Raw genomic sequence first — 16,133 nt, 5'->3', positions numbered from 1 at the left:
GAAACACTGTTCGTACTGCAAAAATAGCCTGGGTGCTTCACAAAACTGGCCTTCTTTGGAGATACATTAATATCTGTTCCAATTATTGACATCATCAAAACAAATATTGGCTAGATTTGGACAGACAGCTTGTGGGAGACTCTGAAACAAAGTGGAAGACGATTCTATGGTCTGATGACATCAATATCAATATTTAAAACATTTCAGTTCTGTTTAATGATTGAACAAGGACAGTATAACATTGATAAATGAATGTCAAGCATATTTTTGCTTTTTATAAAAGTCTACTATGTTATCATTCATTGAGTTGTTTGTTAATTGTTGTTAATTCCACTTACAGAAGTTCTTTAGTAGGTGTGGTTTACTGTGGTTTACTTAGTGGAAATAAAACACATAATTTAAATAAAGCTATAAATAATAGGGGAGGGGAAACAGGTGTATCCTGGGAGACAACACTATTAGAGTTAGAACATGTCCCTGGTGAATGACTCGGATAACTACAGATAGAAATCTGAAACCATCAGTTAGTCTTTGGATGGGAGTGAAACCAGTGGTATAGGAACAGCTGTGCCTGTTTAGAAGTACCTGTATTTCTTACATCATTATTGGTGGTCCTACGTGGACATTCACAGAACTGCATCCTATATTTTTCTCTCTGATATGACACTAAAAGGATTTAGAGTTGATTAACACATTGACATGACCAGTATAATACATGTAGATTCAGATTGATTAACAGGTTTGATTCCATGTTAGTGCAGAATTGTAAAGAGTCCTCTGGGACAGATGGCTGGTTGTTGAGAGCCACAACACAGGGAAAGAAACTGTTCAGGTGGCATAATGTTGTGGTCTTGATTGATGTTTACTGCCTGCCTGTTATCTGTCTTTTGGAGGTGATGTTTAGGAAAGGTAGGTGACCAGGATGGGAGGGGTCAGTAATGATATTTAATGCAGTCTTCCTTGTCCTGGTGTCAGTAGGACCTTGATGGGGGCATTAGGTAGCTGATGTCCCTTTCTGTAGACTATTGACTGTATTACAGATGCAGTAGCCTCCCAAAGACACCTGATCCTGTGATCTTACATTTAAACACTGATATCTGTGTAGTATTTACATTTTAATGTACACTCTTATGATCAGGTTGATTTGCAAGGCAACAGGCACAGACACAAACCAGGGAGTGATGGAAGAGGTGAGGATGGACTCCAACATTGATGTGTAGAGGTAGAAACAGAGTCTAACTCTACTGGTGTTCCCCAAAGCTCTGTTCTTGCCCCTCTCCTCTTCTCTCTACATACCAAGTCTCTTGGCTCTGTGATATCCTCACATGGTCTTTCCTATCATATTTATGCAGATGACATTCAGCTTCTTTTCTCCTTCGCCGTTCCGACGCCCAAGTGTCAACACGCATCTCCACGCACCTGGTCAACATCTCCACGCACCTGGTCAACATCTCCACGCACCTGGTCAACATCTCCACGCACCTGGTCAACATCTCCACTTGGATGTCGCCCACCAACTACCTGAGTGAGCTGAATGAGTGAGGCTGTGAGACAGTGAGCTCCTGTACATTTTTTAAATATTTTATAGTTTTATTCGTTTTTAGTAAGAGAATCTTTTTATGGTTCAAATCCCTAAATGAGCATATATTACGTCTGAGTTATTATTGGTTTTCTTCACATAGCTCTTTTAAAATGAACGCCCTTACAGTCAGATGATCTGGATAAGAGGACTCTGGATGAAAGATGCTCTGTAAGATGCTCTGGATAAAATTACTAAAATGTCAATTAAATGAGTGATGCTGAGTGATAAACATTCAGACCTTGGCCACAGCAAAGGGAAAGAAACTGTTCAGGTGGCAGAATGTCTTGGTCATGATTGACCTTTACTCCCTGCCTGCCATCTGCCCTCCAGAGCAATTTTAGGAACGATGGGTTTGAGTAAATGTTGAATTTAGTCAAATAAAAGATGTATTGCAAATTTCTATACTTGACAATACTTACGTTGCTACAAGTTAACTGATGTGTGATACACAAGACATCTCAGCAACTTTTGATCTGATATCTGACCGCAGTACATTCTGGGTAAGTAAATTACAGTGCACACATTCAAGGAAGGAAAGAGAGTCAATGAAGCCCGAGCCACAGCCATGAAGTCTAAGATCCGTGTCTCCCTCTGGGGCTCACCTCTCTCCCCAGCACAACACACAGGCACCTGACCACGCCCACTCTGGCAGATCTCATTCCTGGAATTCTGATTGGTCCCCTGGTGCTGGTTCTCTCATTCCAGCCACAGTACTTAAGCCAGCAGTCTCCACCAGGCCTCGTCAGAGATTGATTGTTTGTGCGTGCCATACTCTATCGTTGCAGCTGCTTTTTGATTTTTGACTACGACCCCTGCCTTGGAGACTCACCGACTACGTTTTAAGCCTTCGCCCCTCCTGTACCTTCGCCTGGTTACACAGTCTTCCCCCGTGTCTGAACCTGCCTGTCCTCCACCTAGTTACTGCCTCACCCTACTGGAACTATTGCCTGCTGTGTGTGACCCTGCTTGACCTCCATTACTGCATTACCCCTAGTGGGTCCAGAATTAAACATAGTGCGCTCTGCACTTAAATCTTATTCGCTTGATTATTTACAGAAACATTTATTGCTCTTTAGTTTTTATTTTGATTCGTGTTATTACTGCCTGGCTACCTAAACTCCTTGCTCTGGCCAAGAAGCAAGTAAAGCAACATTTAGAAATGTGTCATTGGTTTTAATAGTCTAGTTTGTTTAGAGACAATTTTGACATCACCTAAATGACTGCATTAGACAGAGTTTCTGCTGATCACCAACTGTGACTTGATAGTAGAAGTAGAACATTGTGAGAAACAAATGTCTTCGGTTTTTCTGTAAAGAAATGTTTGATTGACAAATGGCTATTATCAATTAACATGAATATTGTTTTTTAAACCTTTATATCAACAAGGAACGCAGACTCAGACCAAGGTCTCTTTTACACCTGGGCCTTGTATATACATGTTTACACATACAGTTTAAATTCAATGACTAAAAACAAACAGTAAAAAACTCAGAGAGCAGACAAAACAAGACACTTATAGAAGACAAAGTACATTACTTAAAACGCCTGTGTTATTTCCTCAGTGGTCTCAGGTTTTTGGTGGATATTGGGCCTTACGAGGTCTGCAGTGTCCCTTAGGTGTAGTAACCTAAACAAATGGAGCACACTTGTCTTCACACAGTGGCAACAATATACAAAGCATACATACAGATCTGGATAAAATTAAGAGCCCATTATTTCTTAAATCAGTATCTCTACATTCCATTACAGTGTCTGGTAAATTCCAACACAGGCACACCTCATTTTACTGAATGAGGTACTGATTAGGTGATTACCTGAACCAAATCTAATTTAACAAGGAAAAGTATAAAAACCACTGCTGTGGTCATCACTATCCTCTTGCAATTTGAATACAAAAATAACTATTCAGCATGACAAAAGAGTTGAAAAGAAAAGCTTTGAGTGATGAAAAGAAGGGTTCAATTCTGGCGTTACTGGCAGAGGCATACAGTGAGCGTCAGGTTGCTTCCATCCTGAAAATTTCAAAGATGGCGGTTCATAAGAACAAGGTCAAGCAACAGACATTGGGGACAACAAAGATAAAGACTGGCAGAGGGCGAAAACGACTGTCCACTGTCCGAGATGACTGTCAACTCATTTGAATGTCACTCAACAACCGTAGGATGACATCAAGTGACCAACAAAATGAATGGCAAACAGCAGCTGGGGTGAAGTGAACAGCAAGGACGGTTCAAAACAGGCTCCTAGGGGCAGGGCTGAAGTCGTCATCAATGAGAAGCAAAGAAGAGCCAGGCTGAAGTTTGCAAAAGACCATAAGGATTGGACTGTAGAGGAATGGAGTGAGGTCATCTTCTCTGACGAGTAACATTTTCAGCTTTGCTCAACACCTGGTCTCATGGTTAGACCTGGAGAGGCCTAGAAGACACAGTGTGTCGCACCCACTGAGATATTTGGGTGGAAATTTGGGAGGATCAGTGATGATCTGGGGATGCTTCAGCAAGGCTGGAATCGGTCAGATATGTCTTTATGAAAGACAGATGAATCAAGCCAAGTACAAGGTTATCCTGGAAGAACACCTGCTTCCTTCTGCTCTGACTATGTTCCCCAACTCTGAGAATTGTTTTTTTCCAATTTTTGAGCCAGGAGTAGCATAAAGTCACACCACAGTAATGTGACAGACTGGTAGAGAGCATGTCAAGACGCACGAAAGCTGTGATTAAAAACCAGGGATATTCCACCAAATATTGATTTCTGAACTCTTTCTAAGTTTTGTTGTTGAAAAATGAATATTAATTTGTTTTCTTTGCATTGTTTGAGGTCTGAAAACAATGCATATTTTTTTGGTTATTTTGACCAGTTGTTGTTTTCTACAAATAAATACTCTCAATGACAATATTTTTTGGGGGAATTTGGGAGTAAAGTTGTCAGTAGTTTATAGAATACTCAAACACATACCTATGAATTAAAGACCCGTAACGTTGTTCTGAAACACATGGCGGAGGCAGAGAAATCAGTACGACCTAAGTCATCCAAGGTGTGGGAGCATTTCACAATAAATACATCGAAAAAGTGTGTTAATTGCAAGATATGCAAAAGCGACATGGCATGGCACGGGAGCACCACGGTGATGATTCAGCATCTAAAACGTAAACATGTTGGAGTCCATGATGAGGAGGGAGTTCACCAGCAGGGTAAGTCACTGCAGAATCCTACTTTAGTTCCGTTTTGAAGTGAGGAACGTAACATCCAGTAGTTCTTCTGGTGCTGGTGTTTACTCGTTATCCAGCTTGACAAACATGACAAGTTAGCTTAGCGTTAGCTCGTTAATAACAGCAGTAAAGCAGGGGTAGTATAGTTGGCAGGACTAAAGACCATTAATTTTTCAATCTGTTGTCATGTATATATTCTGTGCTTTCTCCAATATAAGTTATTGTTGACAAATATATTTGTGTGTGTTATACTTTTTTCATTTTAAAGTTATTTTATAGCACTTAGTCACCTTAAGCTGTGTTTAAATGTGGTGTATAAATGATCTTAATTTGCACTTACTACAATGATGGTAATAATTGAATAAGCTTCAAGTGAACTTGTGTGTGTGTGTGTGTGTGTGTGTGTGTCTTGTCTGTATCTGTTCTTTGGGTTACTTACCTTTACACAACTAGTAACTAAAACAACAAGTATGTATGTAAGTATGTATTGAGTTGATGTAAATAGTTTTATTACACATACTTATACTATCTTTTTGATTTCAGAAAAAAACAGCATACTATGAGAGGCTTCTTGATGGGAAATGCATCATGTACACCACAGCAAGCCGCTGTCTTGACAGATAGTATCCTCAACATGCTCGTCATGAGGCCTCTGACAATGGCTGAAGATGACGGCTTCACTAAAATGATCCACACCTTGAACCCTGGTTACACTCTGCCCTCCAGGACCCACCTCACAAAGCTCATGGAGAGAAAATATGAAGAAACATTCAAGGAAGTGAAATCTGCAATAAACACCAACAACAGCAAACGTGCTCTCACCACTGATGTATGGACAAGTGTAGCAACTGAAGCCTACCTTGGCATTACATGCCACTACATCACAGATGTAGACATGCAGTCAATCTGCCTCACCACCATGCCACTGCAGGACAGACATACTGCATCTAACATTGCAGAGTGGTTGGAGCAGGTAGTGGCCAGATTTCAAATTCCTCCTAGCAGAATCATTGCCATCGTCCATGACAACGGTGCTAATATTGTGGCTGCGGCAAATATCCTGAGAAGAAGCATGGATGGTCCTCTGTCCGTTACACTGGCCATACTTTGCAACTTGTGATCAATGCTGCGTTGAAGCATCCAAGCATTGAAAAGGCTGTCGGGCTGCAAGATGTCTGGTAGAACATTTTAAGTAAAGCGAGCTAGCCAGCAGTAAGCTCAGAGAGAAACAACAACAAATGGCCACACCTGAGCACAGCCTTGTTCAAGACATAAGTACAAGGTGGAATAACACATTCTAAATGATAAGCCGACTGCTTGAGCAAACGTGACCTGTAACAGCAACACTGTCCGACACCTCTGTCACACAGAGAGGCAAAAGGTACTTGGATCTGAAACCAGACCAGTGGAGCCTGCTGGAAGAGCTTTCAACAGTCCTCAAGCCTTTTGAATGTGTCACTGTGTTCATGAGTGGACAGAAATATGCAACAATATCTGCAATACCTCCACTTGTAAAGGGGCTGTTGAAGTCCACCCAGAGTGCTGCCTATGAGTCAGCCCCGCTGCAGGCTTTCCAAATCACTGCTATGCAGCAGTTGCAGCAGAGATGGGAAAGGGAGACTGCTTTCTCAGATAGAGACCAAACACAGTGATTCTTGCCATGGTCCTGGACCCAAGGTTTAGGAAACTGAAGTGTCATTCACCTGATGTTCAAACAATGGCACTTGGAGTGAGAAGGAAGATGGATGTGCGACAGCATGGCATTTGCAGTGTTACCTCCACCGATACTACAGCTACTGAATCAACACCTCTAGCCACTCTACTTGACTCACTCCTTGGTTCTGATGGTAAAGAAGAAGATACAGTAGGCGAAGCTGAGGATGTCCACACCCAAGTGAGGAATGAAGTCCTCACATACTTTGGAGAAAAGAGCCTTGCTAAGGAAGAACCTCAACACCATCTGAGTGGCTGTTTTCTGAAGCAGGAAGCATAGCCTCAAAGAAAAGACCGAGCCTGAGCCAGGAGCATGTGGACATGCTCACATATTCCGACTGAGTAGAAGAAATAGATTAAGTAACGAAAAAAAATAAAAGTACTTTGAAAAAAGAAAGGGGAATTGAATTTGTCTTCAAACAATAAACAGCTTTGGTAAGTTTGGTGGATTTTTATGTCTTTTTACTAGCAGGGCCGACACCATGAGGGGTCTTAAGGGGGCTTTGTATTCAGTTGTGTTTAGAACTGAAACACAGCGGGAGGAGAACGTTAAACAGACCAATTAAATACTGGTGCCGGGCCTGTAAATAGCTATTTATTGTTATTGCTTTACATGGTTGCTGCTGGTGTTAAACATGTTAAGTTTCAGTGGCCTAGCTGGCTAAGCCTTTGAGTGAGCGTGGTGGCATAGGTGTGCGTTTAGGTCCAGCAGCTTGGCTAGAATCTCTGGGGAAGCCTGAATCCTGATTGTGTTGTTCCTCCCGGCATTTTTGCTTGCTTCTTGGTCATATAAGTAAATGTGACTGGTTGTTGTGAGTTTGTTCTTGTTTATTCGATGAGGACATTGATTTGGGCTATGCCATGGCTATGTGTGATGCAGCATCCTGTCATACTGTGTTAAATTGGTACACTGCACTCACAATGTTCTGTACACTCACGGTATTCTTTACAGTTAACCTTGTGTACTTCAATAAAAAATGTATTCTACGACATTAAATATAATTTGAATAATGAAATGAAGTTGAATTTCTACTCTTTCCAACACAATCATAGTGGAGACCTTTGCTGTTTCACTCGCTACAAAAGATTAAGTAAATGTTACGTGGGAAAACCTATTTTTCTACAAGATTTGTTTTATTGATGAACTACTAAATATGAATAACATACTATGAAATGTTATTACATAACTATTTGAAGATTGTCAAATATATATAAAACTACTACGACTTTGAAAATAAGTTTCCACGTGGTGCCTATAACTTTTTCCCCATGGGATTTTGTAATGGTTGTCATGCGATCAAACTGCGGTGTACGCTACTACCTGTTTGTACTCGGTATTGGCACATTTTGCTGTTAGGTGCCAAGATCACAAAAGGATTTGTATAATATAATAATAAATAAGGTTTCTTGTAAGTTTTGTTGTTAAATGTGCCTTAATTCACGATAGAGATCCTACATTCCAAGAAAACAAACACATTAGGAACACAGTGAGTTACATGACAAGCGCTATACAGAATCTCGTGACATCTCAGGGTAAACCTTACAGTGTCGGAGGGTCCAGTTTTTCAGATATTTCTCAAAGCCCCGTATTTTAATGATTACACATGAACTATAGTTAGGTTGGTAGTTGTAGCCTCGTTTGAACGCAGCAGTTGGGGTAAATCTGTCTGGAACACTGTGAGTGTACTGTACATTCTGGATGGTTTCAGTCATTGTGTATTCAGGTCGTGTCAACTAGTGTATTCTAAGTCTCATAGGTGTTGGGCCTAGTGTTAAATCAGTTTATGGGTTATGGGTTATGTTGTAAAGGGTTTCTAAACCATTGCTCTCTCAATATGATTGTGCTACATCTCTACAATACACGCTAAATGTCTGTCAGATATTCAGTCATTCCAGTTAATCCAATAACCCTTGATCTTGCAGAATCTTTATTTTTATCTGAACATAACCTGAAATCTAAGGATTTGTTAACCTATTTTGTAAAGTTTTTTTATTCATGTTTTTTATTGCTTCAATACATTGAAAAATTAACAGAAAAGGGGTTTTGACATTATTGTAAATAAAATCCAAGATATCCGTAGCTTTTCGCGCCTACACTAAATCTGCAGTAGTCTGATGTTTTGAGCCACAACCAAAAGCATTGTCAAAACGTTGCAGAAACCCCAGCATGCGAATGCAAATTCGCAATCATGAACAAACACCCGCAAACAAATTACCCGCGCGAAAGCAACCTTATTAGAGTTACCAGTGATGAATTTTTAAAACGCAAATTAAAGAAACAAATTGTGATTATACACCTGCACTAACTTAAATTCGATGTTGTCAATTGCCAATGATAACCACTGAACGCAATTTTCTGAGATGCAAAGCAAGCAGAATCACATGGGCTACCTGAATGGAGTTGAAGTGGCTGCATCAAATACAAATCATCATCATTAGGCAGAGTGCTTCCCGACACACCCTTTCTTCTCAAATATCGTGACAAATCCCATAGGTTTTATCTTGAAGGCAGCGCCATGTTACAGCTATATAACAAATAGTTGCCAAATATTCTAAACAATACCTGCTGAAATTATATAAAAACAGGTAGGCATATTGCCTATCATTGTTCTGAGAAAGATGCATTGAAAAAAAAAAAAATCAAACACAACGTCATAATAATTTAACGCACCTATTTTTTTTAGTTGTAATCCAAGTATATTCCAATAAGTTTTATCCGATATTAAAATTATATGTATTGATTAGAGAGCAGAATGACTCATGTTAGAAACCGCTAGATGACTGCTTCCAATTACTCCCTATAGGAGCAGAACCTCACACTTCGTTGAATAGCACAGAACAACTAAGACAAGCAAGCGGGCACTGTTGTTTTAAATATAGTTGCATTTGTTTCTCTCCAACTCCTACCGTTTGAAAGCTACATTCACATTAGTCTCAATCAGAGAGGTCGCTAGGATCACAACACATTCGGGGATTAGCCCACCCCCCGTCCCGCCCGGGACAGAAAGTACAGTTTTTGAATGTACATATCGATGTACACGCTAGTGCCGTACACGTCTACATTTTTATAATGCGCAATCGGAATTATTTTAAAAAAAACATGGCTTTTATCAAATAAAACATTTTATGAAATAGCACCAACTATGAATACATATGAATTGATTACTTTCAAATTGTAGGTATGTAGTTGTTACCTGGTTACAGGCCACCCATGATGAATTCAAATTTGCCCAAATGGAACCAAAGGGCATTATAATGTCAGATGACATCACAAAGTCAAATAAGCTATAAGATGTTCAAACCAACACATATTCAACAGAAACACTAAAATGGGAGGATTGTGCTGTTGTATGAAGGTACATGTCTACCTTGGACTTCAAGTATCTAGTTCTTACCTCAAAAGTTAACCTTGTTTTTTTGATTATGCATATTTGTGTCGCCTTTTGACCAGATATCTAGTGGCTAATAGTGTGCAATGGGACATAATGTTGTAACTGTGGTGTTTAAAGGGTTTCATTTGAGTTTCTGTCTATTTGATATGTGTTTCCTGGTAAGGAAAAATGAAATAGAATCAGGCTATTTGCTGTAAAGTAAAGTTAAAAAATAATTTGTAATATTCTACAATTTTCAAAACAGAAAAAGAAGAATCTTGTTTGTTTACCGATTCCACCTGAAGTGCTGCCAGCAGATGCAAGTTTGGTGCCTGCAACCATTTTGGGAGACCAGAAGAAGAAAGACAGGAATCAAATCCAATGTGATTTGGTTTTCCTTCCTTCTTCCTCTTTGACACCACTTGCCCTGCTATCTGGCGGAACTCCACCCCTCTCAAACCCTGGATCCCCTGCCAAATCAACCTCCAATCTGTCCTCCAGAGTCATCTCAATCTCCTCCTTCCACCTGTCTTCAGAGGAAGGATCACAGCCCTCTCCCCCTGTGAGAGAGTCTTGTGTTTCCCTGACTGACTCCACCCTGTCATCTTCTGACTCCACCCAGACATCTTCTAATCCCACCCAGTCTTCCTCTGATCCCCCCTTTTCATCACCTGACTCCTCCCACTCATCTCCTGCCACTCCCCCTGGTCTTCCCTGCCCTTCCTCCCCAGTACACCTATCCCCTTCTGCCCCCCGGTGCTGTTCTCCCAAGCCCCTGGACCACCATGGAGAGACCTTGAAAGACATTGAGAACACCAGGTACTGTCTGATATAACACTACCTGCCAATATTTAAATGAGAGTCAATTATAAGGATTAGTTAATACATGTCTGTGTCTTTACAGCCATCTGAAGAGCTTCCCAGTCAAAGAGGTGGGAGCAGTTCTTCCACAGGAGAAGACAGTGGTGCCTCAAATTGTTGCACCTGCAGGTCTGTAAACAGTTGACATTTCCTGGTGTTATATTCCTCCAATTTTACAAAACAACTCTGTTACCACAGTGTCTCTGTCTCTCTCTGTAGAGGCCTCCATTGACAAGAGAGCCTCCTCTGTCTCCCTGGAAAGGTGAGTACTGTAGACAAGAACAATCTCAGGGATGTAGAAAAATTACTGCTGGTAATACGTTGGGGCTCAAGAGATAAACTAAGGTTGAGTTACTTCTCATGCTATCTTTGCCTTTTCCATCTTTTCTTTAGGCCTTATGTCAGATCTGGGGGCCCCCTGGCCCATCTCTCCATCCTCTTCAACAGGAGGGGCACCCAGATAGAGAGGCAAAGATGCAAAGGCGATGTCAAAGACAACACCAAGCTCCTTGGGTAAAATACACCACACACATTTATCTGTACACTCAACTTTTGTTTTCAAATAATTCTGTGTTATTAAGAGGTATTGTGGATTCATGCCTCACAAATTCCTTTTTTCTCCCAGGTTGCCCAACATCGGAAACACCTGTTTTATGAACTCTGCTCTGCAGTGCCTGTTGGAACTGCCTGCATTCTGCAGAGTCATCCTAAGACAGCAGGACATCTGGAGTTCCTACCCCTCTTCTAAACTGCTCCGGTACACTACAGAACAAAGTCCCTCCTCAAATATCACAAGTAGAAACCTAAACCCTTTTATGATCTCTGCGTCCAATAGAACCTGTCTTAAAAGTTTTCAGTTTGGTTTCAGTACAACCCTTTTATAGAGGCCATAACATGTGTAAATTATGTCTTATCTGTACAAAGCCTCCTTTTGTTCCAATATATTTCTGTTCAGGATTGGCATATAATTCCTTTGCGCACAGAATGAGGACTATTTTATTAAAGACATGATGTTTGCAAATACTGTAATTGCACTTTATGTATGCATCCTTATCTTTACTGACAGTACTGTCTTTATCTATTACTGTAGTCATTAAAGAACCATAAATTCAGCATTTAGTGGAATGGTCCTTACCTTGTGTATCCTGTTATTATGACAAATTAAACTTGAAAGTTTTCATTGAGCGTTTGGAGGAGATTTCTTGTCCTTTTTACTTAGAGGCAGAAATGTTTGCACAGAATAAAGGATTTCCTTACTCCCTCCACAGCTGTTTTGCTGAATTACAGACTGCAAGGCTTTCTGAAGGCCCATCTAAATCTAGGACAAGGGAAAAGAAGAAAATCCTTAAAACTGTCAAAAGCTGCCTGTCCATTGGCCACCAGGACTATCAGGACAACGATGAACAGGTTAGATACTATGGTCTAAATACTCACTGTCACGTTCATCTGTTGACTCTTTTTCCTCAGCACTATTTTAGTTATAGTTCCTGATGTAAACTGAACAATAATATAAATCCAACATGTAAAGTGTTTGTCCTGAAATATTCCATGCAAACATATTTGTATTCCCACTCACTGGAAATCTGTAGATTACGGCATCACTTATTTAAGTTTACTGATTTCCTTCTATGGACTGTAATTCATTGATATCTCTAAAATTGTTTCATGTTGCATATTCTATTTGTTGAGTATATTATTTGTTTCTTCCCTTCCTGTAGGATGCCCATGAATTTTTGGTGCACCTCCTGTGTCAGCTGAAGGAGGAGGGTATGGCACTGAAGGAGTCACCAGAACCGTACATCTGTCCGGTGAAGCAGCTGGAATTCACACTGAACACTACGCGTACCTGTACCAGGTAACCTGAACACTACACGTACCTATACCAGGTAACCTTAACACCATACGTACCTGCACCAGGTAACCTGAACACTACAAGTACCTGCACCAGGTAACCTGAACACCACACGTTCCTGTACCAGGTAACCTGAACACCATACGTACCTGCACCAGGTAAACTGAACACCACAGGTACCTGCACCAGGAAACAGACATGTCTACATACACTACATGTGTGTAATAGGCTTGCATGTAGACAGATGCTTATTTAGATGAAGCCTTGGTGAGGTTTAATGTTTTAAGAAAATGTAGAATCCAGAGGGTAAGGCAGGTAGCATTAATGTGTCTGAGAACTGATGTATTTCCATCCCTCCTTCTGCCCCTGAAGCTGTGGAACTGTAGTTTTTGGTCAGGAGAAATACAACCACCTGTCACTAAGTCTAAGCGCTCACCTGAGACATAGCCTGGAACACTACTTCATGGTAAGCACTTAAAACCAAAAGTTAGTATGATAAGGAAGACTATTGTGAATGTAATGTTTATAGTCATTGTATTGCTGTGCTTTGTCACCTAGCCGTCTCCATTGGAATGTAAATGCTGGGACTGTTCAGGCAGCATGGCATCTGTGTCCACCCACTTCTTGACACTGCCTCGGTGAGCCTCCCCTGTGATCTGTTCTCAACACACCAAACCACGTTTTTGAGTAAAGGACTGTGTTAATGCCTGTCTGTCTGTGTGAATGCCCGTCTGCTTCTCTGAGCAGGGTGCTAATGCTTCATGTGAAGCGGTTTTGTGCAGATGACTGGGAGCCAAAGAAGGTAGAGGACCCCATGTTTATCCCAGAAGAACTTACTCTCCAGGGCCTTTGTGGGGAAACTGTCCAGCCTGGTGACAGGTAGGTTCACTCTGGATATGGACAAAATCATGACCATGCGTAAAATGAACAGGAGCACGTTTGGTGTGAAAGTGGAACATCTAGAAATTTGAGACTTGAATGCAAATATAAATGGTTAGAAATGGTCTAAGACTTTGAATTTTAGTTGTATGGTTTGTTTAATTTGCATACTCAGAAAACACTATGAATGACGTATTTTCAGTACCATCGATTCACAAAGGGTGAGGTCACTGGGAAACAACAGCGTGGTCAACACTCCACCAAACTGCCCTTCTAGTTCAGGTATGACATTGTGTTTCTAAGGGTCAGAAAACACCCTCTCATCATGTAACGTGAGTGTTGAGGAGAGAAATAGGAAACAGATTAAAAGTGTCTCTTAATATACACATATATATATATATATATATATATATATATATATTTCTGTTTTTATTTTACATCTGATATGCATACAACAGCTTCAAATGGTTCAGACCAGCAAGCAAAAGCAGCTGACAGGGAGAAAAGGCAGCAGACAGCCACAGTGGTGAGAAGTTAAAAAATAGACACTGGGAGAGAGAAAAAGAGAGAGACTGAGAATGAGACTAATAGAAGAACATAAATAACAGTATATTACTTGATCAAGTTGGGAGAGTGGTCAGATCAAGATTAAGTAGTTATACAACATTACAATCCTAATTTTGAAATGTGTTTTCTTACAGAGATACCAGCCAGAACCTGTTTATAGATTGTCAAGTGTGATCTCTCATCTGGGAGACAGCTTGTATACAGGTACAATATAGTTCAAATACACACTGAAAGTTACATGCCAGGCAACGCTGCATAGTTCTAAAACATTTTTAAATACCATTATTATAAATTTTAACAACCTTTTTTAGGTCACTAACAAACCTTTTTGTTATTTATGACAAACGAACAAAACTTTCAAGAGGTCAAGGGAAAGATATTTATCAGACAAGTTGATTCAGGTGTGCTAGATCTTCAATGTCTGGGCACCCCAAGGAGAGGTTTGAGACCCACTGAAAAAGGCCTAATGTCATTCCCTGATTTTTTTGCTGAACTTCTGGTGAACAGTCAATCTTGTCCTTTATTAGCCAATTAAAAAGTTGTGAAAAATGCTTTAATATGATCGGTATTGAATGGTAAAACAAGCACACCTTGCCCACAAACATTTTAGAGTGTAATGTCTCAAATGTTCAATGTTCCCATGTCCACATTCTCCAGGCCACTACATCACTGATCTGCTGGACAGCCATGGTAGTGGATGGCTCTGTATGGATGATGCACGTGTCCGTAGGACAGATGTGGCCACTGTACTCAGGACCAGAGCTCACACTGCCTACATCCTCTTATATGTGTGCAGGTACGGCTCTTTTGTGTAATGCTCCTATATATGTTATTATTCAGACATTGTATTTAAGCCCTGTCTTCCTTCTCATATAGTGGAGCAGGTGAAGGAGACCAGGCACCTAAGATACAGAATTAGAAGAGCTTCCAGATGAATCTGTCTGACCAAGACCACCAAGGTAATCATTGGGAAATTCTTTAGAGCATTAGTACTGAGGGCAGACACTGTTTTTGAAATTATGGAGGGGGCTAGCTTAGCATGGGACAGTGACAAATCATGTCCACTATACTTGATTGTTAATCATCTTAAAATATAAATGCAAATACAATGTTTTCCAGGGGATCAAAAGCTGCATGATTTTGTATGAAGAGTGGACAACTGAGGGGAACTCTGGGGCAGGAACACAAGATTTAAAGGGTTGCAACCGCTGGGTGGAGAGCGTCTGTGAAACTGCAGACAGAGGAGCTAACATGAATAGAAAACAGCTACAAAACAATAAATGAGATCTGAATATTTCTGTATAATTTATTAAGACCTGATACAGAAGTGAGACTGGTGTGGGGTCTTCTCTTTCCTTTCTAGAAACTTTGGGATCTTCAGACGTCCGTGGGTCTTCATTTTAATCAGACCCGGATCTTTTCCTTTCAGGTTTAATAATTTAGAGTAAATCTATCCATGTCACAATAACTTGAGTGAATGTTGAATTTAGTCAAGTAAAAGATGTATTGGAAATTTTTATTTTTGACAATGCTTACTTTGCTACAAGTTTACTGATGTGTTATACACCAGACATCTCAGCAGCTTTTCGATTTTTTTTTTAATTGTTTGTTTGTGCCATACGTTGCAGCTGCTTCTGGATTTTTGACTACGACCCTTGCCTTGGAGACTCACCGACTACGTTTTAAGCCTTCGCCCCTCCTGTACCTTTGCCTGGTTACACAGTCTTCACCCGTGTCTGAACCTGCCTGTCCTCCACCTAGTTACTGCCTCACCCTACTGGAACTATTACCTGCTGTGTGTGACCCTGCTTGACCACCACCATTACTGCATTACCCCTAGTGGGTCCAGAATTAAACATAGTGCACTCTGCACTTGAATCTTATTCACTTTCCTTGATTATTTACAGAAATATTTATTGCTCTTTAGTTTTCATTTTGATTCGTGTTAGTACTGCCTGGCCACCTAAACTCCTTGCTCTGAACAAGAAGTAAAGCAACATTTAGAAATGTGTCATTGGTTTTAATAGTCTAGATTGTTTAGAGATTATCCAACTGCTGACTATTTTGTACAAACACAGTTTTAACATCACCTAAATGAC

At 40.4% G+C, this 16,133-nt stretch overlaps 1 protein-coding gene across 8 annotated transcripts; it reads left to right on the top strand.

Annotated features, from left to right (window-relative positions):
* Window positions 1-9,649: 9,649 nt before the first annotated feature.
* Window positions 9,650-15,874, top strand: LOC109614751 (ubiquitin carboxyl-terminal hydrolase 37-like). Of its 8 annotated transcripts, none has more exons than XM_034295624.1 (19): window positions 9,650-9,860; window positions 10,141-10,694; window positions 10,780-10,865; window positions 10,956-10,998; window positions 11,142-11,249; window positions 11,362-11,493; window positions 12,005-12,143; window positions 12,455-12,591; window positions 12,961-13,054; window positions 13,147-13,226; window positions 13,336-13,467; window positions 13,670-13,749; window positions 13,926-13,993; window positions 14,169-14,238; window positions 14,397-14,533; window positions 14,692-14,830; window positions 14,911-14,993; window positions 15,154-15,463; window positions 15,663-15,874. In XM_034295624.1, the coding sequence occupies exons 1-17, from the start codon at window positions 9,834-9,836 to the stop codon at window positions 14,967-14,969; spliced, it is 2,085 nt and encodes a 694-aa protein (XP_034151515.1). In that variant the 5' UTR covers window positions 9,650-9,833; the 3' UTR covers window positions 14,970-14,993; window positions 15,154-15,463; window positions 15,663-15,874. The 8 variants fall into 8 exon arrangements, with proteins under 8 accessions (XP_034151515.1, XP_034151516.1, XP_028979493.2 ...); XM_034295625.1 differs by having other exon boundaries at window positions 11,130-11,249; window positions 14,397-14,474; XM_029123660.2 differs by having other exon boundaries at window positions 11,130-11,249.
* The last annotated feature ends 259 nt before the right edge of the window (window positions 15,875-16,133 follow it).

This window comes from Esox lucius, chromosome 11, assembly GCF_011004845.1.
Source record: "Esox lucius isolate fEsoLuc1 chromosome 11, fEsoLuc1.pri, whole genome shotgun sequence".
Taxonomy (NCBI): Eukaryota; Metazoa; Chordata; class Actinopteri; order Esociformes; family Esocidae; genus Esox; species Esox lucius.
This window is presented reverse-complemented; position numbering and strand designations above follow the sequence as displayed.

Bases quoted from the DNA above. Each gene is read 5' to 3' on its own strand.
- LOC109614751 (XM_029123660.2), top strand. From the start codon at position 9,834: ATGGGAGGATTGTGCTGTTGTATGAAG. The intron at 9,861-10,140 runs GTACATGTCTAC...TTTTCAAAACAG, and splicing joins GATTGTGCTGTTGTATGAAG to AAAAAGAAGAATCTTGTTTG. The intron at 11,494-12,004 runs GTACACTACAGA...CTCCCTCCACAG, and splicing joins CCCTCTTCTAAACTGCTCCG to CTGTTTTGCTGAATTACAGA.